At 29.0% G+C, this 26560-nt stretch overlaps 1 protein-coding gene across 5 annotated transcripts; it reads left to right on the top strand.

Annotated features, from left to right (window-relative positions):
- Positions 1–5633: 5633 nt before the first annotated feature.
- On the top strand, positions 5634–17962 carry LOC100211569 (kelch-like protein 12). 5 transcript variants are annotated; one of them, XM_065818969.1, is made up of 6 exons: positions 5634–5770; positions 14547–15755; positions 16365–16552; positions 16672–16867; positions 17029–17281; positions 17473–17962. In XM_065818969.1, the coding sequence occupies exons 2-5, from the start codon at positions 14563–14565 to the stop codon at positions 17267–17269; spliced, it is 1818 nt and encodes a 605-aa protein (XP_065675041.1). In that variant the 5' UTR covers positions 5634–5770; positions 14547–14562; the 3' UTR covers positions 17270–17281; positions 17473–17962. The 5 variants fall into 5 exon arrangements, with proteins under 5 accessions (XP_065675041.1, XP_065675040.1, XP_065675044.1 ...); XM_065818968.1 differs by lacking the exon at positions 5634–5770 and adding an exon at positions 11340–11684; XM_065818972.1 differs by lacking the exon at positions 5634–5770 and adding an exon at positions 12353–12493.
- The last annotated feature ends 8598 nt before the right edge of the window (positions 17963–26560 follow it).

Below are 26560 nucleotides of genomic sequence, written 5' to 3'. Positions count from 1 at the left end.
TAATAATCCATTTACAACTTGGAGAACAGCATTATTAATATCTTCCTCTATGACTTCTGCCACTCTCTTTTTTTTATAATTTCGAACCATTTTTAGTATCAGACAATCAAAATTCAGGCTGTAATAATCAAGCAATACAGTGCGAGAAGTTTAAACGACTCAAAGGTGCCCCATTCGTTTTATTTAAAACTGCCCCAACAGCATTTTAAATAATAAACGATTATTTTTTATCTCAATTATTGATCTATTCTGCTTAATTGTAAATGTTATGAATTATTCTATCTTATAAATAACATTAAACATCTCACAAGTAGGAAACATGGTCAGGAAAATCTTACAACTTTACATCGAAATGTTTACGATTTGTGCTCAAAAACAAATCAATCAAATATTTGTCCAGTTTAAGCAAAATGTCAGAAAAAACAGGTGACAGCTGCGAGTGTATATATCATCTTCACAAAATATCTAGTTTTATTAGGCTTAAATACAAAAACGTTTTAAAAATGCATTTTTTCAAAGCTGCCCCCGTTTAAAGCTGCCCTCCTTTCCCCTATTATTAAATAGGTCTTTAGTTTACAATTCTGTAAAGAATACCCCCTCTCAATTTGAGGGAAGCACAAACTTTACATAGTCATAAAAACTGAACACTGAATAATTTAAACATTTAATTTGAAATCTGTCGATGAATACATAACTAGTTTATATTTATGAAAAATGAAATAATTTTACTTATTGCCCTCATGTTTAGGGTAGGAGGGGGGGGGGAAAGATTATAGGGTTTCTTGTTCCCATTTTCCTATCACAGTTATACATATGAATTTAAAAAAATTTGGAATATTCTTTTTGTTTAAAAGTTGGTTATTTCAAGCATTTAAAAACCTTCCTACGCCACTGGATATAGGTATAAATGTATGTGTGTATGCATATATAAAAATATACGTATATACAATTTTAAATAGGTTTTAAAATATCATTACTATATAATTATATAATATATAGTCCTGTATTGCTATATAATGGATGGATAGATGTATGGACATATGTATATATGTATTGTTTAGATTGCCTATGTACGGATATGTTTGTATTGTTACCTATGTACCTGGGCAGGGGTGGATCCAGAATTTTTATTGACTAGCAGAAATGCCATAAATGTTTTTTTGTCTAAAAAAAAAAAAAAGGTCCTTACTATTCACATTTGCCGACAGTTCTAAAAGTCCAAGCTTGCCGTCTGTACTATACGATCTACATATGCCGATTTGCTGGTCTTTTGCAAATTTGCAGACATAATTATGTCATCAAATTTGCAGACATAGTTATGACATCAAATTTGCAGACATAATTAACTAAAATTCATTGATAGGATGTGGGGGAGGTTATCACACATCATTCGCGCCAGTCTTGGATGTACAATGACTTACAGTGATACATGAGGTCCTCTACCACTGCTTTCTTCCTCCGTCCGTCTAGAGCGGAAGAACATTACTTGATTTATGCGACATTAAATCTATCTAGTTAAACTGAATACTTTTTAACGAAATGATAGTTTACTTGTCTTTTATGATTTTTAATCATGACTAAAACCCTGACCGAACCCTAATCCTCAGTCGATATATTTACATTTAGTCCTTAGTATTCCTATTGCCAGTCAATGTATTTATGTCAAATAATACATAAAATATTATCATATAAATTTATCTTTATATTTAAATCAACAAAATATTTGTGCTTGTTAACATATTTTGGTCTGCAAAAAAATTGGAGATTGATATTTGAAAATGAAAACGACAAATTTAATCTAAATTTGTTTAAAATTCAATTTTTTTATTTAATTAAAACTTGTTTTAAAACACATTATGCTTTATTTAATGGCTTACTTTATAAAATATCTGAAAATTAAAATACTGTAACGATTTATATAAATTTATAAAAATAGTTTTTAAATAATTTCATATTTTTAAATATAAACTTCATTTCTTCATTACAATAAACTCTTTTGTCAAATAATGAAAAAAAGAAACAGGTTTCAAATCAAATAAAAAATAGAACCTAAGTAACTAAACTTTTCAATAAAAATATATTGCTTTAAATAAATAAGGAATGCTTTTAAAATTTAAAAACAGCAAACTTAATACATATTACAATTAATAACGATACAATTAACTAATCTCAGCAAATACTAAAAACAAAAGTGTCAATGAATAAATGTCAACCTAATGAGACAAACTTAATATGGTCGTTCTTTGTTTAAAACAACATAGTTCTTTATTTGATTTTGGTGTAGAAAGTTTTTAGTGGTTTTTTATAAATTAATATAGAAAAGTATATTGTGATGATAATACTCAATTTCAATTAAGTAATGCAATAAAGCATAAAAGTATTGAATATGGAAGTCAAACAAACTTTATCTTTAATCAAATTGAAGAAAAGCCATTGAACAGTATTGTCAAAAGGACTTTTTAATCCACCTATTTCAAATGATTTTGGATAATAACCAAAGTTTAGAAAAATAAAATACTGGCCTAAATTTCATATTCGTTAAGCAAATCATAATTTTAAAATACATTTTAATGTAAACAAGAGACTTTTTTGGTTTCAAAAAACACCTAAAAAGTCTAAAGATACTTTTCTTAAATTGCTAAATTCTGTTTCAAGTAGTTCTGAAACAAATTTTCTTAACATAATATACTTGTAACCAAAGTGTTTCTTTTAATAGCGTTTTAATCAGCTAGACTATTTCTTCACGTGTACAATTTGTGAAATGTCTTGTGACAAGTGTTAATATTTTATGCCTATTTTCTGATTTTTTTCATGCATAATGCTGTATTGCAAAAATCCAAAACAACCTTTCTTTGCTCATCATTTAGATCTCTGAGGAAGCTTTTTGATCATTATTAAACCTAAAATATATGCCCACACTATTTAGATTAAAAGTTTTCCATTATATGACAGTAAGTTTAATAAAATCACCAGTCTTGTTAAAGTTTGGGATAGTAGAAGTTTCAGGGTGATTAAGAAGAACATTGTAAGTATTATCAGAAAAAAACGTTTTGCTTTCTGAGTCCATTATTTTGTATCTTTTAGATAACGTGGACAAAAGTCAAACAACAAAAGAGTTCTATCTGTAGTTAACCAAGGTTTTTCATAAAATGTTAGAGTTATATCTTTATCACATATAACTGCCTTTGCTTTTCTATTTGACTATCTTACTGATTCTAAAGTTAAATGAATTTGATCACATAAAAATGAGGAATTTATTTGTTTACAGGTTTTCACAACATTTTCAAAAAGTATTTAGGGCCATCAAACATATAATTTGTATTACAAGTTATCATAACATGTTAAACGCTTTCCGAAAGAGAATTTATACCATTTGTTTTCCAAAAACAGCAACTTCCTGATACAATAACATTTTTGTAACATACACCTTGTCACAGAGAATAATAGTTCTTAGTAGAAATTTCCAAATTATAAAAAGGTAGTAGAAAGTTCATTGCAATTTTAGAACAAACTAAAAATCTATCTAAGAGGAAAACCGTGCAATAAGTTATTTTAGTTTAACCTTTTTGAAGTTTTGATGGCAATCAGATCATATAATAAAGTGTTTTAAAACTCGCATTAGGTAAACATTCTATCCAACGTGTTTTCTACTCTTTGTCTCTGGGAAATCTATAAAATTTTTAAAACGTTTTTAAATCGTTTGACTTCTTCAATGATAAATCGCTCGTAGAACAGCAATAAACATATTTCATCATTTTTAATAAACATAAACAAACTTCACCATTTTCATAATAGACTAAAAACCTTTTCATTTAATGATTACTATCCACTTCATTAAAAAAAGTTTTATAAACGGAGAATTGATATTTTACAGAATTTCTGTCTTAGCTACACTTTTTTTTTTTTTTGCTACAGGTTCTCGCTTGATGACTTTTAGTCACTACGTAACTCCTTGTTAATAAAAAGATTGCAGTTAAATAGCCTAAATATATGATAAATTATCGGGGGTATGTATAGAGTTGTTTCAAAATACGACAAATTGACTTTTGCTACAGCTGCCACAGTCGATTTGCCATTTTTTTTAACTCCCAGTTCAATTTAATTTGATACGCTGCGAAATGTTTGACATTCTTTCAAAATTTTATGGGTATGTGAGACAAAACCCGTTAAAAACATGGCTTTTTCAGTGAAGCATTTCATTTTTCCGAATGAAATATTTTCGTAACATAGTCAACTTGGCTTAACTTGGCTTAACTACGGTTTTGAATAAATTTCTGAAGAGCCGCATTTTGACTATTTGTAATCTCCATATCTTATTTAAATTACTTTTTCTCTTTTGCATGAAAAAGCAAAGTATGTTAAAAAAAGAAAAAAAAATTGTAGCAATTGCTACACTTGCTACAGTCTGGATCCGCTACTGCTAGGTATCTATTATTGATTCTCTAAAATAATATAAACATTTACATATTATATGTAATGTTAACTAATTGAACGCAAACTATGTACGTGTTTTTACTGTATTGTGAATTCTATTTAAAATAAATTTCTATTTAAATTTAGCTAAAAAAATTTTGAACTATTCTTAATACTTTTTTAAGAAACTCATTAAAGTTTTAAAAAGGACCAGACTTGATAATTAATTTTAAAAGCCACAAATATGCCAAGTTGATTTAAATACTAGTATTGGCTTATGCTAGATATTGTAAAGTATAAACATACTTAGACCACTAATTGATTAGACCTCGTCCAATCAATTAAAAACAAAAATAACCTATTAAAATTGTATTGCGACTAATGCGTTATAATATTGTTTGTAGAATTAACTTAAACTATTTATAATAACGAGAATCGTTTTATTTATAAATACTGCATAAGATTAACTTTTCATATTTTTTTAGTTTAATGTTTGGGTTAATTTTTGTATTATTTTGCCAAAAGCTTTTTTTATTATGTTCTGGCAGCAAAAAGTTTATTCACCATCATAAAATTTATATTTATATTTTACATTTAGTTATAATAGGCTGAATGAATAAGAAAAAGTAATTGCTTTTTCTCAGTAATTGGTCAGCTTTACGTGAATAAAATTATTTGAGCAAATTAGCAAAAAAATATTTTTTACTTTTTTGGTCCAAAATAGAAAAAGTGCCCGTGTATCTTACTCAATAGCTTTTTAACAATCTTTTGTTGCGCATTGTGTTAACATTCTAATTCCCCAACTTTCATCTATTAGATGTTTTGTCATGTGTCATGTTTTTGAGATATTTTAACTGCCCAACTAGATATTTTAACAATGCTCAACTTGCCCCGCTCTACCCTACTTAATATACTTATATTATACATAGTATACTTAATATATTTATGTATTAATATATTTATTATTGCAAGTACGGGCACGTATTTGCAGTTAAACGAATATGCTAGAGAGCTGCCTGAATTATTTAAATGGAATTAAAATGATTTGAATAAAAAATGGTTTGAGCAAATTTATTGGTTCAAATATTGTTTATTTTATAACTATTATAACACAGTACAGTTTATTTTATAACAAACAGCGCATGTAGCGAGGCGGAAGTAAAAAAACTGTTACCATAATTTTATTAAATTTTAATTGATTTTTTTTTTAATAATTTGCATTTCGTTTCTAATTAATAATATTAAAACTTTGTTTTAATCAGTTTAAAACACTTTTGATATTCTATGTTTGTTTAAAAGGGCGGTTTTAAAAACACTGGCAAGAGTGCGTTAGTTTCAATCTACTCGCGTAGTTTATGTAAGTTTTTCGTATTTTTTGTCTTGTTTAATCTCAGTAATCGCTATCAGCAAAATTTCTGGTACGCAGCGTCTAGTTATTCACTCGACACTTTTAACAACCTGTTTATTTACATAACTTTTACATTAACATCAAACTGTTATCATAGATCTAAGAGAGATAATTCTGATAATAAGAGAGATATTTCTGTATAAATTCAGGTAATATAGAGAAATATGTTTAGGATGCATCTTTCAAATTAATTCTAGAATTTATTTTATTCCAAAGCATCAACAATTTATCGTTACATTTAAAAATTAAAATTTAAATTATGAATTTTGAAAAATAATGTTGATATAACCAAGTTACTACAAATCCGTAAAAAGTTGGTACAACGTCGGTAATCAATAAAAAAATGTGTAATTCAAGAGCAAAATAATTTCAAACCTTTTTCCTACTCTCAGGTGCTTAATACATAGAAGGGGATGTTTATCGAATTTTTGAAAATTTTCTCACCCATATCGAACTTATAAAAACCCCTTTCCTCACCCTCCATCCTCTCTCTTCTCCTGGTTTTAATTTCAAAACTAAAAAAAAAACTTTCAGTGTAAGTCGACTATAAAAATTTAGAAAATATAAACTAACTGATAATAATAAAATTATTTATATCTATCTTTTATATATAATTAAAACATGAATTTCTATTTTTATTGCTAATATAGACTAAAATTTACCTATTGTTAATAGTCTCAGTAGTTATTTTTATATTAGACAATTTTGTTTGCACATTTTATTTAACTTTTCTATTTTATTTAAAAAATATAAGAGCCAATTAGTATGAAAGCTGAGAAAATAATTTTTTATTTACTTTTATTTAAAATTGAAATCTCCAAATGAATTCGCAAATAAAAATCTTTTTCGACATGAAATGTGCCAAGTGCTAAGCGCTGTAGAAATTTAACTTATATAAGATTGGCGACAATATCTGTTACAAATTATTTATGAGTAAATAATTTGTAACAGATATTGAATTTTGAAAAATAATGTTGAAATAACCAAGTTGCTACAAATCCGTAAAAAGATGGTCTTTTAAACACACAGCAAAAACGCGTGGTTTCTGCTGTGTTTTTAAAAACTCCTAATACGTTTCAAGATTAGAGTTAAGTGAAAATAAGCCGGGTGAATAAAAAAAGGCAATTGTTTTTACTCAGTAACTGGTCAGCTTTACATGAATAAAAACCTAAGGAATCTTCCTCAAATTTTTATTCACGGAAAACTGAGTAATTACTCCAAAAACGCTAAATATGATCAATTTTTTTTATTCACCCGCCCGATTAACTTTAGTATCTACTGAAACACCAATTGGTAATTTCAGAAACACCATATGTCATTTTTGGACAGAAATGAAGCACAGAATCATTTTATATGAATGTAGATACAAGTTACATACATGTCAGACCTTTCAGTCAACACTTTATAAGGCGATGACGAAAGGTCTGATTAATGTGATTTCTCAAAGAAACATGTATCTTCAGATAACACGATATCATCCATGGCTTACATTTGTATAAAAATGACTTCTGGTGTTTCAATTAGGTTCACGTTCAATTAGGATATTAAGTTTTAATTAATGGTTTTAACGTCACAAAAACGTCGTTTAATATATACTAAGTTTCCATAACGAATGTGAAATCAGTAATAAAAGGACGCGATATTTAAATTTGACTTTAAAACCTCATAAAACACGTGTTGAACTCGAGTAAAACTCCCCTGAAATCAACATGTTTTGGTTTCATGTCTAAATCGTGACGAACAAGTGACTATACGAATTTTAATTACGAAAGTGAAACTAGATGCGTCGGCTGGGAATACTAATATTTGGATTTAATAATTTCCAATTTAATAAACATTGTTGTTATTATTTCAGTTGAATTAAAAACAAAAAAATTACAATTTTGTTTTAAAAAAAAAGGTTTAAAAGCTAATATAAAGTGTTTCGTATTATTAATTTTTACCAATTTTATATGCAATTTAATAAATTATCTTTAAACAGTCAGAGGCGACTTTACGAATAAAATGAGAGGGGAGGGGGGATGAATCCTTAAAAAATACTGACTGGCTTCTTAAAACAACAACAAAAAAAAAGGTCCTCAAAACTAAAATTTACCCGACTGAATTGTGTCAAATACCCAACTAAGTTCGTTAAAAAACTGACTAAAACTTGAAAATCACCTTGAGGAGGGGGGGGGGGGGGGAGGTGTTACCCCCATCCTCCTTGCCCCCCCCCCCTCAAAGAAGAGTGATTTTCAAGTTACAGTCGGTTTTTTACCCTCCGTAAAATCGCCTCTGAATGCAGTTCCATATTTTGATTTTAGCTACATATTTTAACTAAATAAACTGTTAGCTAAAGCATGGCTGAGTTTTTTAAGAAAATTATTTTCTTCGTTTTTTGTTAGGTATATCATGAGTGCAATTAGTTTTTATTGCTTTCTATTACAATACCTTTTAATGTTTTCTTTTTCTTTTGTTTTTTTGATTTGCTAAAAAAAGGTAAAAAAAAAGTTTCGTTTTATCAACGAGTCAAAATAATTTGTTCCTTAATCAAAAGTTTATTTTTGCTAGACGGATAATCAAGAATCGGCTTAATTCACTGATCTCAAAATATAACTGGATAGCTGGTTCTATTGTTTTTTCCGAAAAAAGTTGAAGCTAAAATTGGCCTCCCAAGATGGCGGCGATTTTAGTTCCTAGCGGTGAAACCGATATACATTTTAAATGGCTATATCAAATTACAAAAACAAATAATTAAATAAGCTTATAAATTTGTTAAAAATAAAAGAAAACAAATGAATTTTATAAATATTAGAGAAAAAAAGAAATTATTTTTTTGTATAATTGAATTTATTATTAAATGGCATTTACAAATTTAGTTAAGTCTTATGTATAAGTATTGGGAACTAAAAACTATAAGTCTTATAGTTTTTAGTTCCCAATGATGTATGCTTGATGGTTAATAACATAACAGTATGATAAACGGCAATCATTTCTACCCTCTATATTCTCTATTTTTTGTAGCAAGATGCCATTTTGTACAAATTCTACATGAATTGTTAACTGAGTGCTGTGAGTATACAAAAACTTAGGGGTTCCTTCTAGAATTTTATTATACTTGAATTCTATTATTGCATAACCTATTTGAATAAAATAATATTAAGTGTCACTTATACTGGTAAAAAAAAACCAGGTCTGAATTATAGTTAATTATAACAACTTTTAAAACAAATAAAAAGTAAATAATAGTTTCTTATAGTTTGAAGGATAATCACTCAATACAATTGAAGAAACAAATGTATATAAAAATACATTTGTTTGAAAAAAATTTATTTATATCTTTATATAGAAATGTTCAAAACATTTCCTTCTCTTTGAAATATCTCCTTAACTTTAATTACATATCCTGCTTGCCTGCTGTTAAGTATTATGGTTATATATTACAGCTTGCTGACTTTTTTATATTAATGAACTGTAAATAGCTGTTAAATAATTTTATAAATATGTTGTTGAGTTTATTTGCATAATAGATTGATTATATGACATTAAATTCAAGAAAATGATTTGCTAAAGAATATCATTAGTCTTAAAGAGATTACTGCTACACAAATGATCTTGTATAATCGAAAAACATTGATCTTGTATAATCGAAAAACATTTCATTGGATATTTGGCAGCAATTAAATCTGCTAAAGGTATTTCTTGACTGGGTTGAAAAAGAAGGTTCACCATTATATTATTTATTATCATATAAGCTCAGTCAAAACCATCTAGAGCTCTTTTTTGGTGCTGTGAGATCTGCAGAAATGTTTAACAGCAATATCAATTGCCAACAATTCACATATAAATAACTTTTTACGCAAAGTACCGTTTAATTTTCAAATGAAAACTGCAGCATCAGAGATAAAACTCATATATATGTTTTAGATAATTCTTTTGGTGATTTTAGTTCTAAAATATCTTTTACTGAAATTGAATTAATAAGAAAATATGATTTGTTGGAGAGAGAACCAACAGTTAGTGATCACGATAATGCAGATATTCCAAACTGCAACAATCTATTTGAATACAAAAAAACTTTGATCCCATATATTGCTGGATAATATCCTCATTAAATGTCAGAATGCACTAGTACTCCCTTTTCATTTAAAACAAAATAGCTTTTTAAAATTCAAAGACATAGGAGGTTTGATTAAACCAACCATAGGTGTTATATGCAAAGAAACAGAAAGGTGTTTCCAAATTAATTGGTTGTTTTAATAGATTGCCTCTTTCCAAATGAAATTGGAATTCTAAATGCATTAGCAAGTGCTGCTTTGAGATCAGTCGATTTCTTGAAAATAATAATTGATCTAGCTCCTCATGTTTGACTCAACTATAAGTGATAACAATATATTTTTCTTGTTTTTTGGCTCATTTGGCAGTTTGGCTTCAAATTAACTAGAAAAATAAATAAATATATATATATATATATATATATATATATATATATATATATATATATATATATATATATATATATATAATAATATAAGACACAAATAACTAAATTAAAAAATTCTAGAAGGAACCCCTGAGTTGTGTGTACTCACAGTGCTCAGCTAATAGTTCATGCAGCATTTGTAAATTTGTGATATCTATTTGAAAAACTAATTTTAAAATAGCTTATTTTAAAAAGATATTTAGCTGCCTACCATGCAGTTATGTTATTAACCTTCTAGCACACAGCATTGGGTAGTTAAGAACTAAAAGGTGCATAAATTGTATTATAAACAATATTAAACAAATAATTTATAGTAAAACTAAAATTAAAAGAAAGTAGTTAAATGAAAAATAAACAAAATATGAATAAAATTATTTCAGTTTTTCAGACTTAAAATAATTATTCGAAAGTTGTTTGGAAATTGTTAACTTGTATAACTACTAGTTCCTTATTTGTTCTTACTAATGTTAAATAAACTAATTCTTAATTAAAAAAAACTAAAAATTTTTACCTTATTTAATAACATTTATTTATCTTTAAAAAAGCAAGATATTATTATAATATCTTATTTTTTTAATAATAATAATTATACAAACTTATTGTTTAGAATATATTTTGTTAAACAATAGAGATATTTGCGTAAATATGTAATATTGCCTTTTTTTTTTTAATTATTGTTATATAAAACCAAAAATTATATTTGAGACATGTACATTTCATAATATTTATATATGTAAATGACATATAAGTTCGTAACAAAAATTTCTTCATTTGTAATCAACCGAAACCGTCGCCATCTTGGGAGGCCAAAACTGGCTTCAAAAATTTTGCCGCATACGCTATCCAGTTATATTTTGAGATTAATTAAAACGATGTTTTAATTAAAGGTTTTTATTAAAGGTTTTAATTAAATGTTTTAATTAAAGGCTTAATTAAAACGAACATCTCCCGTTCAATGAAATTCAACAATAATAACCGATTTTAACGGTTTATAAAGTTTGAATAATAGAGTGCAATCCAAACAAAAATAAAGAAAACCAAATTTATAAAAATAGCCTCAAACAATTCACCGCAACGGTTTTAGCTAAGCGAATAAGCTAATTACCTAAACTTTGGTAGTGACGTTTTCGAAATTTAATTACAAATTTTGCTAAATTTATTACTAAGTTTTTTTTCGAGCAAGTACTTTCACAGTACATATCAATAAGATAAATGATAAAATTAATTTCCAAATAAATAAATACTCTGCTTCAGATGTTCACGCGGAGATAAATTGGAGCTACTAAAATACAGAGATAAGTGAAAACATCAACAAGAGATCGTCACAAAATTTAATCATTTCAAACTATATACTGAAAGACAGCGTAACGATATGAGGGAGCACATAACACGATGCTTTAAGTAAGAAAATATTAAAACCTAATGATAGGTTTTAATCAATTTATCATTTTATTTATTTTATGTTATCAATATAATAATGTTCTCTAATTTTTTGATGTTTAAGTTCAGTGAAAGTATTTTATAGTTTTTCTAGTTGATATTTTAAGTTGTCGACGTTATTTTTCTGCTTTTCCAAACTTTTGTTTCATGAAAATAATCATAAGTAGCATAAAAATATTTCTATATTTATTCAAATTTAGTTTAACTTCGTGTGTTTTTGAAATATCTTGTTGGTTATATTCGAAAAATGAAAATTGTGATTTAACACCGAAATCGATGCATTTACAAAAATTAATTACATTAGAATTATTAAACATTTATAAAATGTGTTACAAATTGCTCTATGAAATTGAAGCTATTTAAAGTCTTTTTATAAGGTGTTTTTTGTTTTATTACACGTTGAGTCGATGTTGACATTTTTATTGAATTTTTATATAAAAGTATTAGAATGTGTCAGTTTTAACGTAGGAGAACGCGATAAAAATTTTAATTTTAGTTACGTTTTGCGTCTCGCTCTTCTACGTAAAAAACAGTGATAATTGTCACCCTATGTTTTAAAATAAAACGCACCTTTTGGCGCACCTCCAATTTTACATCGACGTAAGACTCGAGTTATTTTTAAATAAATTACAATCATCGACTTTTTATAAAAAATTAGTGAAAACGAGGCTGCGCTTATTAAAATGAAAGCAAACACGATTTTGTGAAAAGACGATATTGGCTAGGATACAATGTGTTATTGTGGATATTTTTCATACAGCTATGATTTTGTAGGTAAATCATAGTTGCATGAAAGATTTTTTGGAGCTCCAAAAATTATTAGTTTTTCACCTTTCCACGTAAAACTATAGAGGGAAACTTTTAGTGTCTTAGGAAATGACTGTTAATGAGGGTGTTACTCAACCAGTAGTTTGATCAAAAGAGTGACACTAAACATTAAAAGTAATAATAATATCACCTAAAATATATGTGTATAAATAATAGTATCACTAAATGTAATTGTAATTGTATCAGATTAGAATTCTTTTTTTTTAAACACAAACAAAAATCTTCGATAACAACTAATCTTAAATAACAAGCAGAAGAGCTAACAATAGTTTTTCAATTTCCGCTCTACACACACAGCAGACATTAACTACAATAACAAAAAAACTAATTTAAAAACTTTAGCACTTAATGTCAAAATTAAATTAATGTTGTCTAAAGGCTTGAAATTATTTTATTTTGTTATGTTTAAACTGCAAATTATTTTAATTTTTTGAAAATTCAAATAAAGATCAATTACAAAAAAGGAACATAATAAAGAAAATATTGGTAAATCTAGTCTTGTGCATCAAAAATGCTTGTTGGGTTTTGGTAATCTAAAAAAAGATTTTAAACACACTAAGTGTAATGCTGGGTAAAATTGTAACACAATCCCAGCCGCATTATTTATTGTTCTGAAAATTTTTAAAAGCGTTTTTCTAAGACCATTCAGTATTAAGAAAATGTTCTTAAATCAATGGAAATAAAAAAGATAAAGAGAAGAACAATTATTTCATGCTTATAAGTCAAAATCATTAAATAGTTTATTAAATAAATAATTCATTTAGCATAATTTAATTTGGCTGTCTAGCAGTTACTAATTTTGAAGCATTGCTATTATAATTTTTCTTAGTTTTAAAGCATTATTCTATCATTATCATACATTCATATTTTATTTCTTTAACTAAATTGCCTTGAAATTGGGCAATATCAATCCCAAAATGAAATTTTTGTATTTATTTATTTTGCCAATATCTAATATGTTTATTTAATGTATTACATTAACATAACAAATAAGTATAACAGATATTATATATTTATGTTATGTGTAAATATGTAATGTTTGCTATGTTTAGTTGTTATCCAATGTAGTATTACGTTTTACATATTGTTTACTTAGATATATTTATCTAATATGTTTTTTTTCAAGTCATCTGATAGGTTTATTTATTGTATTGATTTATGTTGGTTCGTGGCATTTGTTTATGGCATGAATAAATAGATAATAACAATATCACCTTTCACAAAATTAATTTTTTTTAGCATCTGATAAATCATAAAAATAAAAGGTTGTATTAGATAAGTAACATGGGCTGTATTAGAAAAGTTATATGGGTTGTACTAGATAAGTCACATGGGCTCTATTAGATAAGTTGGTGCTTAAGAGACTCATTTTAACCCTCATTACCCAACTAATTTAAACTAACCCAACCCATTACCCAACTAACTACTTATATACTTAGAATAAATAAGAAAATTCCATTAAGAAAAATAATTTAATTTAAAATAAAAAATTAAATCGTTTAGTTAATAAATTTTTATTTAATGTGTTGTTAGGTGAATATGAGAGTTTTTTTCCTTCAGATTTTTCATCTTAATATGTGCATAGCACAAAATTATTTATAGTGACAGGAAAAATTAAAATGGTACAACGTCAGTAATCAATAAAAAAATGTTTAATTCAAGAGCAAAATAATTTCACAGCTTTTTCCTACTCTCAGGTGCTTAATACACAGAAGGGGATGTTTATTGATTTTCTGAAAATTTTCTCACCCACATCGAACTTATAAAAACCCCTTTCCCCACCCTCCATCCTCCTTCTTCTCCTGTTTTTAATTTCAAAACTAAAAAAAAAATTTCAGTGTAGGAATTTAACTTATATAAGATTGGCAACAATATCTGTTACAAATTATTTATGGGTAAAGTTGCTTAAATAGGTTGCCAGGAAAACAATTTTTGGCTGAATATTCAAACTAGCTGTAAAATTTTAGGACATAAAACAAAAATTTTCTTATTTAGAGATTGGAAATAGGAAATGAGGAGAATTCGCACAAAACTTGCGGTTGTTGAAACAACGGATGAGTTGTTTTATGACGATTCTTTTAGCAAGAAACTTTCCCAAAGAACCAATCATCTTCGAAAACAAAATATTTTAACAGATGTTGTACTTGAAGTTGATGATCAAATGTTTCCAGCTCACAGGATTATTCTTGCTACAAGCGGTGATTACTTTTTTTCAATGTTTAGTGGATCATTGGCAGCTAATGAAAAACATATTCGTATTCACGGAGTATCAGCAAATACAATGGAATATATTTTGTCATACATTTATTGTGGTAGTATAGAAATATCAGAAGAAAATGTCCAGGACATTTTAGAAGCTTCTGCCCTTATGCTTTTGGAGAGCTTGAAAGAACGATGCGGAAAGTTTCTCCGTGATCGCATTGATGAAGAAAACTGTCTCAGAATATTTAGTCTTAGTAAGCAATTTTCACTGTCAACTTTACAGACCAAAACTTTTGAACTAATTACATCTCACTTTTCAGAATTATGCTCTCATCCTGATTTTCAGCTTCTTGATGCTAGTACTCTTATAGATATACTTTCATGTGAAGAAATTTCGGTACCGAATGAAGACACTGTATTTACTGCTGCTTTAACTTGGTTTAATTATGATTCACATCAACGATCTGATGATTTCAAAAACATTTTAAAAGTCATCCATTTGCCTTTTGTCAGCATAGAATTGTTGAAAAAATGTAAAGAGAGTATTAGTGTCGATAACTCAAATATATTTTCTTTGCTTGATTCTGCAATTGAATTGACATTAAGTCGTAGTTTCAATGATGACTGCTTTCCTGAAAACATTGTTGGAGTGTTTCCAGAATCTTGGATGTCAGCACGAAAATGTGAACAATTTGTAACAAGCATTGTTGCTTTAGGTGGGCCTACTTTGAACATATATAATTTTGAAATTGACCATTGGACTGAGCTAGGAAAATGTACCCCACGTCATTGCCCAGGTTTATCTGTGTTAGGCTCAAGCATTTATGTGGTTGGTGGTAGTTCGGAATGGAAGCGTAAATCATCTGGAGAATGTTTCAGCATTGAGAGTTGCACTTGGTCTGCTATCTCAGACTTGAACACACCTCGAAGCAATTTTGGTCTCGTAGAACTACGTGGAAAGTTATATGCGATTGGAGGATATGATGGGAATTTACCACTAAGGTAATTATACCACCTTCGCAATTTTAGATACTTACTTGAATTTTATTTATCTCAAAAATTTATTTTCATTTTTGAAAATATTTTATTATCTTAAAGTTTGTATATATACATATATGTGAAGGGTCTTGGGAAAAAAAAATGAGACGAAAAACTTGTCTGAAACAATTGTGCTAGTGTCATCTTGTATCATTTTTTTCCCCTTTTAGAATAACGTATTGCGAAAGCGAAAAAACAATGGCAATCCTAAAAAATAAAATTTTACAAAACTGATAAAAACACACCTTATTATCGGTTGCGCAAGTTTTTGTTCATATCTAAAGTTGAGGTTTTTGGTTATTTCATATATATGTATATATATATATATATATATATATATATATATATATATATATATATATATATATATATATATATGTATATATACATATATATATACATATATATATATATATACATATATATATATATATATATATATATATATATATATATATATATATATATATATATATATATATATATATATATATATATATATATATATATATATATATATATATATATATATATATATATGTATATATATGTATATATATAATTTTATTATAGAAAAGTTGAAGTTTACGATATTAAGACAGACACATGGACAAATATTTCAGATATGAATAGCCCTCGTGATGGAGCTTGTGATGTGTCTGATGGGGAATGCTTGTACTCAATTGGGGGTTACGATGGGTCTCGTTATTTGACTTCAACAGACTTTTATGATCCAGAAACAAAATTATGGAACGATGAAAGTAAAAAGACTATCAATAATTACTTTTCAACTTTTTTGCGTCTTTTTTTTTAACTGCTTTGTTTTTTATAATGCGTTCGATGGCTAGCGATATTATCACAAAATTGTTTTTTTGACTAGAGATACCTCAATTGCAGGAGAAACGACAAAATGCAATGTGCGCTTATTATGACGCAAAGATCTACGTCATTGGAGGTTATTATGACGACCATTTTCATAAATCTGTTGAAGTTTTAGACTTGGATCAAATGAAATGGTTAAGTGTTGCTCCTCTGCCAAAACCACGTCATTACGGTGGTGCATCTGCAATTAATGGGTTTGTACTATATTTTAAGGAAACAAAAAAGTTCCAAAAATACTTTACGGGAAGGGTTGTTTATTTAGGCTTCAATTTAGTTTTCTTTTGTTTTGTGTTGGTTATTAATTTTTAGAACATTTTTATGCAATGAGTCTAAAAAAATATTTTTATATTTTTAGACGCTTGTTTGTTTGTGGCGGCTGGAGCGTTCAGTTTCCTGTAAGCACAGTTGACGTGTATTCAATTGATGAAGATATTTGGAGCACAATATCTGATCTTCCGACCCCAACAATGGTGCGTTGTAGTACAATAAATCTCCATCGAAAGTTGATGTTAAAAGTAACGTCAGAGCAAAATGTCGTGAATAAGAGGAAAAATACGATAGAAATGTTGCAATACAAAGTTTCAAGCTCAATATAAATATGTGAACCTGTAAGTTTTTTTAATTTTTTAAATTGCGTTAAATTGAACTTTTGTAATATTTGGTTGTTGTTATTTTTTATTCATTGTGTTTGGTTATTGCGGGTTTTTTGTTTGGTCTCCTTGCGTCAATGTTTTAGTAAAAACATTAATTTAGTTTTATGATAACTTTTTTTTGTTTTCTTATTTATTTGTATTTTTAGGTGATGCTCTTAGTGATCTTTGGTGTGTATATTAAATCCCCTTAGAGTTTAGGGGTTGACTACAGACATTCGGAAAAATAGGCTTTGAAACTAGACACCCGACAATTAGAGGTCTAAGGCCAGACACCCGGTAATTAGAGAAATTTGAATTATCTTCAAAATTAAAGAGCAATCACATGATTAATTCACTTGGTTTAAAATAAAGAAAAAGAGAATACATAATCAATCTTTACTGAATGCGATGTTGCTGCAACTTTGCGAGTTGACTAAGTTACTCAAATTTCCAAATGACAAGTTAATAGTTGTTAGTAACCATGTAAAATAATCCCTTGGTAACCATGTAAAATAATTCCTTCGGTAAAAACACTTTTGTAAAAAAATCTTGTTGATATCAAGATTAAAAAACATTTGACTTAAATATTGAAAGTACCAAGTCTTTTTAATGTAAATAAATGCGAAATTGCTATTAAATATATATACGTCTAATGCGTTTGATTGTTAATATCTTTATTACAATATTATTTTTTATCGATCAGCTGGCTCATAACAACAAATCATAAAAACATATTTGAATTCTTAAAAAAGTTTTTTCAAGTGAGGAGTTTAGTTTTGTTTTAAAAAAATATATATATTTTTTTGTTTCTAAAAAATAGATCGCGAAAAATCAAATTTTATGAGTCATTGGTCTAAAGGTAAAAGATTTATTTTTATTGATAATATTTTGAAGAAACATTTTTTGTTGGTAATATTCTAAAGATACACTTAAGAAGGCGAATTGGAAGAATAAAATTTAGAAATATATTTAATATACTTCAAAATTAAATTCGTTCATTACACGCTTGCGTTTAAAGAAAGCGTTCATTGTAAAACTACGAGTATTATAACATAAGCGTATTATAATATGAAAGTTTTACATTGTAAAACTGTCATATTATAATACGCTCAGGTGTTTTATAGGTGGAGTGTGAATTATATTAATAGTCTTGAAATTTTTCCAAACATTAGCGAGTTAATAAATTGTAATTTTAAAAAAAGTATTTGCATGCACCTTTCTTTGTTAAATCTCAACATATATGCTGTGTAGATAACCGCACAGCATATATAGTGGTTTAGTGATAGGGTCATTCCAAGCCAAGTGGTCCAGAGGTCCCCACTCTACCATCTCCGATTATAATACAATTTTGTCAATATGTTGAATATGTTTCAAGAACATTACCAAATTTGTAGATCAAAATCTTTATTATTTCGGACTTTGTGGTACTTTTTGTAAGACTTACCCAAACTACGATATCAGTCTGTAGTTAAAAATCCAAAATTTGAGGTCTTATATTTTCGTAGTAAAAGGGTAATATATCTTAAAAACGTGGTTTCTTAGTAAACTGAAGGTGGAGATTATAAAAAAAATTATTATAAATTTTATATTATGCTTACATTTTAGTCAATGGTTCACCGTCACAAGTAGCCGTGGCGGTATGTGCATCGTAAACACATGCAACAAAATTTCCAGGACTAAGATCAGACTGAAACTAATATGATTAAGTTGTTGTTATAATTTTCATTAACGTTTGCAATAAAAAAATGTGTTGTTATTTGAAATACGACTGACACAAACCTGATTTTCATTTATAGGTACAAATTTGGGATTATCAAGAGTACCTGCAACTGTGTTTCCAGTACTAAATCGCTTCTCTTGATTGCCTTTTACACTGTCTACTTTATCACTAGCAACATAAATAAATGAAATACCCGTGACACTTTCCTTGCAAAAACCATAAATATATGGGCGTTAAAATTTGATTATCAATTGGCCGTTGAAGACTGGCACGTGCTGCTAAACGCTTCACAGTTCCATCAAATTCCATCACAGGGAGATTTTCCATGACTAATTGCAAAGAAGTTCCACTTTGCTTTAATGCCATAGTCAGTATAATGGTAACATAAATTTAAAAATTTTTTGAAGTTTTTGTATTGCGCTGCTGAACCATCACTGAAATAATGAATAAGTTCAAAAGACAATAGATTATTCTCGCGGAAAAATCCGCGAATAAAACACTTTTTGTGTATTTAAGAATATCTCTAAGAATGTGATTGAAAAGAAAATTTTTGGCACGCACTCCTCTATAAAAACTATTACTTTATTTAAGTAAGTATTTTAATACTTACTTAAATAGAGTTTATAAGTTAATATTTAAACTAGATTTTTAGGTGAAATAGTCAAAATAAGTAATGTGGTTCACCTGGTAAAAAAAGTTGATATTTTTCAAATTTTTCAAATTTTCAGTTTAAATTGTTTTAGAACAATTAATTACCACTGAGTTCAATTCTGAAATCTGTTTTTTAGTATATTAAACACAAAAGTTTTAATTTAAGATTTAAGTAAGGTGGTCTAAAATATTTCGCATAGCAACGGTCCCTAGCAACACACTTTTCTCTTCTGTTTTGGGCTTATTTTTGTATACTTCGGATATTTTTCAAAAACTTGAATTCAAGTATGATAGCCAAGCCTGTTCTATACCGTAGTTTGCAATAAAATAAGCAAACCACATTTATACTTTTAGTGTTATATAAAAAACAAAAAGTGATAGAACTTTATATGTGAATATATCTTTATAAATGAAGATCTTCATAGATTTTAGTTGTTTATTTATTTAATTTTAGCTTATATAAAAATTAATGGCAAATAAGAAGAATCATGTAAGAAAAGTTAAGAGAACATTCTCTGGGAACAAGTTCAGAAAAGCATGTGTTATCGAAATAGTAGAAATAAATTTACTAAAAAAATCATGTAGTGCTAAGAAGCTTAGCAAATTTAAATGGAATGAAAAACAGAGTTCAAATGATTTTAATTTTCCTAATATGATTATGCATTTTCCTATTCTCAAAGAAATTTTGATGCAAGTTGGCAGCTGCCCAGATTGTCAAAATGGAGTAACTATAAAAAATAAAGATTCAAAGAGAATGGGGTTTCATAGTTTGAAAATCGAATGTACATCTTGTTTTTACGAGTGGTGCACTTTTACAAGTAATACTGTGGACAAAAACACACAAAATAAAAGCAGGAGTGCATTTGACATTAACATAAGAATGATTGTTGCTTTTCGCGATATTGGTCAAAGGCATGAACCGATGAGTCGTTTCGCTTATATAGCAAATATTAGTTGCATGAGTAGAAATTCTTTTCAACATAATCATAAATTGATTAAAGTTGCCTATGACTCTGCTGCTAAAGATTTTATAAAGTTTGCTGCAAATAAAATTAAATCAAATGCTGTCGAAAACCCCTAGCGCTGTTCCATTAATATCTATTGATGGCACTTTGCAGAAGCAAGGATTTTCTTCTTTTAATGGTGTAGTTACTGCTTTATGCGGAGGCCGATGTGTTGATGCAGATATATTAAGCAGGTATTGCAGAGGGTGTCATATTTGGTTAAACAGAAAACAACATCCAGGTTATGAAAACTGGAAAACAAATCACAATTGTTCTTTAAATCACACAAATTTTTCAGGAGCTATGGAAAAAGTTGGTGCACTAAATATCTTTCAGCGCTCTTTGGAATTATATGGTCTAATATATATATACTATCTTGGAGATGAAGACTCATCTTCTTTGAATTATGTAGTAGAAAGTGATCCTTATGTTGAGTATAATATCAAGCCAGAAAAGTTAGAGTGCATTGGGCACATTCAGAAGAGAATTGGGACCCGACAGTCAATTGCGTCGTCATGTTTTATGTCCTATAGGATCTGAAAGTTGGTGTAAATGAAAAAAATTAGAAGGTGACCAGGGAAAAGACAACTATAAACCAAAAGTTAATCTACCAATATGGTTTCATGATACTATATTAGGTGATTTCAACAATTAAGGCAATGACCAGTTATTAAAAAAGTGTGTTAATGGAGAAACACAAAATTATAATGAAGGGATCAATAATGTTATTTGGTCTAAGTGTTTCAAAAATGTGTTTGTGAAGAAAGGTACCCTAGAAATTGGAGTGAATTCAGCTATATTGAGTTTTAACAAAGGAACATCTGGTCTTAAAAGTGTTTTTAAATATCTTAATATTGAACACAGTGGTAAGACTGTAACTGGCTCATTGAAAAAGGACATGCGTTGAGTTAGTAATATGGAGAGAAAAGATAAAACTATCAATAAAAAAAGAAGCATTCAATTAGAGGCTTTTCTAAAGGCTGGTTTGATAAAGAACAAGAACTTGAAGCTAAAAAATCGTATCCTTCCGGAAGTTTTTAGACCATTTTTAATTTTTTTATTTTTAAAACGTTGTTTTTCTCAATTTGTCATTTTTCACTATTTATGTTTACGTGGAACAAGATATTTTCAGATTGGTTAAAGATAGTGTGGTAAAATTCTCAGCATTTTCAGTAATCACTTAGATCTAGAGAATGGACTAAAATCAATACATAAGGTGCTATATTTACAGTTATTGCTTATTGTTCATGCATACCCCGAAAAGTACTTATAGTAATAGAAAAATTTAAATTTTGACTTTTTTACCTATGCAATGAGCTTCATTTTAGTTCAAGAACTAGATAATATTAAGCAAAGTTTTGTGAGAAAAATATATTTTATCAATGAGTTTTCTCGTTTCATTATGTGTACAGTTTTAGGCCTTTTTTAGCTAAAATTTGATGTTTTTTAGAAGAAAAAAAACTAGTAACTAAAATTCGTTATTGGAACTATTTTATTAAATTAAAAAAAATTCTATTTGACAAAGAAAAATGTATATCATGGTGAACCAACTTAAAGCAATCTATAAGTGCTGAGTAATTACATATCTTAAATATTCCCTAAAATATAAGTTTCATATTATTAAAACGTTCCAAAAAAAAAGTATTTATCAATACATTAACAAAAAAATTTTTAATAAATAAATTTAAACGCCATTTCTTTTTCTCGAACGTAAGTTTCCGATCTTTAATTTTTTTTAAAAGAAATACTGGTATGATTAACGCTTTTGTAGTTAATAAATGACGTCAAACAAAAAAAGATAAAGTTTGTAGAACAAGATAACGACTGACAGACAACCTAAAAGATTGCAAATTAAATTAGTCAGGAAAGCAAGATGAAGGAAGTGAATTCTGAAGAACCAATGTTTGAGGAAAAAAACTAGACGATTAAGAGTTTTTGGAGCACTCAGAAACAGCCACAGAAAAAGGATAATACTTTGAATAACGAATGAGAAATTTAATAGCGAGTAACACGAGAATGAATTTTAGTAGATGGCACAGGAGACGCTAGCTCTTTAGAGCAATGCCTATTATAGTATTTGTAGAAAAGAGAAAGAGAACCAACATTACGACGATGTGATAATAGTTGGAAGTTGGCTGAAAGAGGAGCTCCAACTATGTTTACAATGCGTTTTTGCACCTTGTCTAAAAAAGAATGGGCATCATTAGAAGATCTGCCTCAGAAATGGCAACAGTATTCTATACAAGGCCGGATTTGAGACTTATAGAGATAGAGAATAGAATCCAGAGTAAGAAAGTGTCGAGCTCAATAATGAGATACAACCTTAGCAGATGCTAATTTTGCAATGGATTTAATATAGGGTTTCCAAAAAAGATCGGAAGTAAGAGTTAATCCGAGAAGATGAAGACAAGATGACTTATCGAGTACATTACCGTTCATAAATATAGGAAGATCTAAATTATTGCGATAACGATTGACTCAAAAAATTTGGGTTTTATTTGCCCACTCTAAGCAATAAGAGAGGGTTGGCTTCTTATAACAAGAATAAATTGTAGTATCATCAGCGAACAATGCCACCTTAAATGTGAGAATATCTGGAAGATCATTAATGTAAATTAAAAAGAGTATAGGGCCAAGGATCGAACCTTGAGGAACCCCTAAAGTTATATGTGGTCATAACCCCTGAAGTTGTAAGTTATATTTGAAAAAGAGTGCTGATTCAATAATCTTTAAAATGTTACCAGATACACCGTAAGAAAAAAGCATATTGAGAAGAGCAGCATGCCAAACTTTATCAAAAGCTTTTGAAATTTCCAGAGCGATAGCCTTAACCTATCTACCTCCATCTAATACACGATAAAATCTGTTATTACTGTTTGCAAATCAGCTCTAAAACAAAATGATCGACATCCATATTGATGATCAGAAAGTAATTTATTAGATTCAAGATGAGAGATTAAGTGTTTGTTAATTAAAGACTCAAAAACCTTGGTTATGATAGGAAAAAGACTAATGGGATAGTAGTTAGACGAGTCAGATTGCTCTCCACAATTTTTAAAAATAGGGACAACAGATGCCGCTTTCCAGCAGGCTGGAAAACAAGACTCTGATAAACACTTTTTAAATTGTTTTGAAAGTATAAATTTAGATATAGATATACAGCTCCGGAGAACTCTTTTGCAAAACTATTATAGGTATGTTGTCCGGACCACAAGCTGTAGAAGAGTCTAAGCAGGAAATCACTTTAGATACAGAAGCTGGAATGTCAAGCAATTAATCAACCTGTTTGACGGCTATATCAGGTAGAACGCATCTAGGGAATCAAGAGATGACATTGATGAAAAGTTCTTAGCATCAACTCAGCTTTGACTTTAGGTAAGGTGATAAGGTCTGAACCATACAAAAGAGGTGGAATTAAAGATTTGCTCTTGTTATTAATACTATTAAAGGTTCTCCAGAAATTGCGAGAGCCAAGTTTTTGAGATGAGATACGATATTTCATGACCTGAGAATAGCGGGCTTTGGCGTTAGACAAAATGTTTTTACAATGGTTTCAAGCAGTAATAAACAGACGTCTTTTTTCTGGAGAGTTGATTTGCTGATAAATATGGAAGTAACGTTTTCGATTGGCAATCGCATCAGCACAGTGTTAGGAAAACCATGGAGGAGAGTGAGGTTTGACCAGGAATCCTCGAGAGGGAACAAAGGATTCCATGCTAGCTGAATCCACAAAGTTATGTAAAAAGCACATTTGTCGACAGAAAGACAAAAGATTTCTACCCTAGGGCCATCACGAAAAAAATCACAGAAAGAATCCCAGTCAGCTTTAAGGTAGTTGTAAGAGATACAATAATAGGGGGATTCAGGTGATGAAGAAGAATGAGATATTAGTTTTAGAGAGATCAAACTGTGATCAGAAGCACCTCAGGGTGAATGTGGAGAAACTGAGCACTGACTAGGATCAGAAGCAAGACATAAATCGAGTAAAGAAGATAAATGATTTAAGTTTTCAGGAAAACGAGTTGGAGAGTTGACTATTTGAGTTAGGGATTAAGAAAGGCAAAATTTGTGGGCTTTAATGCCTGCAGAATCACTGACACTAGAGCCAAGCCATTTATAGTGGTGAGCATTAAAGTCACCGACAACAACTATATTAGCTGATGGATAAAGAAAGAGGGCTTGGTCAATATGATCATAAATAACATCAAAAAGAGTGCAGTCTTAAGATGAATGAGCGATATAGAACAAAGAAAAAGGCGATAGAGTGAAGTGGTGCTAAACGAAAGCACATAAAAGAACTGTCTGTGGATTCAAAATAGTTTCACAACAAATGGGTGAATTCTTACGACAAATGGGTTAATCTCTAACTCAAATAGTCAATTTTCCTATTCGCATTCCTGAAAACCCGAATCATTTAACTTTTCTACTCGACCTTTGTCTTATTTTTGATAAAATAAGGTGCTTCTGATCACAGTTTGATCTCTCTAAAACTATTATCATATTTTCTTCATCATCAGAATCCCTCTACTATTGTACCACTTACAACTACTTTAAGGCTGACTGGGACGCTTTCCGTGGTTTTCTTCGTGATGACCCTTTGGTAGAAATCTTTCGTCTTCTTGCTGACAAACGTGCTTTTTACATTACTTTATGGATTCAGGCTGGCATGGAATCTTTCATTCCCTCTCAACGATTCCAAGTCAAGCCTTACTCTTCTCCATGGTTTTCCTCACATTGGGCTACTGCAATTTCCAATCGAAACTGTTACTTCCACATCTATCAGTAAAACAGTTCTCCATAAAACAGACGTTTGTTTACTATTGCTAAAAACTTTCATTCCCTCTCAACGATTTCAAGTAAAGCCTTACTTTTCTTCATGGTTTTCCTCACATCGGGCTACTGCAATTTCCAATCGAAACTGTTACTTCCACATCTATCAGTAAAACAATTCTCCATAAAACAGACGTTCGTTTACTATTGCTAAAAACCACTGTAAAAAAGAGAATTTTGTCTAACGCCAAAATTCTCAGGTCATGAAATCTTGTATTTCATCACAAAAATTAGGCTCTCGTGACTTCTGGAGAATCTCTAATAGTATCATTTATAGCGGGAAATCTATTATTCCACCTCTTTTGTATGGTTCAGACTTTTTCACCTCTCCTTAAGACAAAGCTGAATTGTTTGCTAAGAACTTTTCATCAATATCATCTCTTGAATTCACTAGTTTCGTTCTACCTGATATAGCCAACAAACAGGTTGATCCATTGCTTGACATTCGTATCACTCTAGCTTCTGTATCTATATCTATAGTGATTTCCTGCCTAGACTCTTCTACAGCTTGTGTACCTGTTATTGTTTTGCAGAAGTGTTCTCCGGAGCTGTCGTCTATACTGTCAAAACTATTCAACAAGTGCTTATCAGAGTCTTGTTTTCCAGCCTGGTGGAAAGTGGCATCTGTTATCTCTATCTTCAAAAATTCTGGAGAGCGATCTGATTCGTCTAACTACCGTCCCTTTAGTCTACTTCCTATCGTAAGCAAGGTTTTTGAATCTTTAATTTACAAACATTTAATTTCTCATCTTGAATCTAATAACTTACTTTCTGACCATCAATATGGATTTCGATGTTCTTGTTCTACAGCTGATTTGCTAACAGTAATAACTGATAGGTTTTATCGTGCATTAGATAAAAGTGGAGAGGTTAAGGCCATCGCTCTTGACATTTCAAAAGCTTTTGATAAAGTTTGGCATGCGTGTCTTCTCCATAAGCTTTCTTCTTATGGTGTATCCGGCAACATCTTTAAGATTATTGAATCTTTCCTTTCCAATTGTAGTATAAAAGTTGTTATCGATGGATAGCACTCTTCTTCTTATTCTGTAA

The sequence above is a fragment of the Hydra vulgaris genome, chromosome 15 (assembly GCF_038396675.1).
Source record: "Hydra vulgaris chromosome 15, alternate assembly HydraT2T_AEP".
Classification (NCBI taxonomy): Eukaryota; Metazoa; Cnidaria; class Hydrozoa; order Anthoathecata; family Hydridae; genus Hydra; species Hydra vulgaris.
This window is presented reverse-complemented; position numbering and strand designations above follow the sequence as displayed.

What these genes read in the sequence shown, in the direction of transcription:
- LOC100211569 (XM_065818969.1), top strand. Translation starts at nt 14,563, where the DNA reads ATGAGGAGAATTCGCACAAAACTTGCGGTTGTTGAAACAACGGATGAG. An exon ending in GATGGGAATTTACCACTAAG is followed by an intron (nt 15,756 to 16,364) that starts GTAATTATACCA and finishes ATTTTATTATAG; the next exon opens with AAAAGTTGAAGTTTACGATA. An exon ending in AAAATTATGGAACGATGAAA is followed by an intron (nt 16,553 to 16,671) that starts GTAAAAAGACTA and finishes TTTTTTGACTAG; the next exon opens with AGATACCTCAATTGCAGGAG.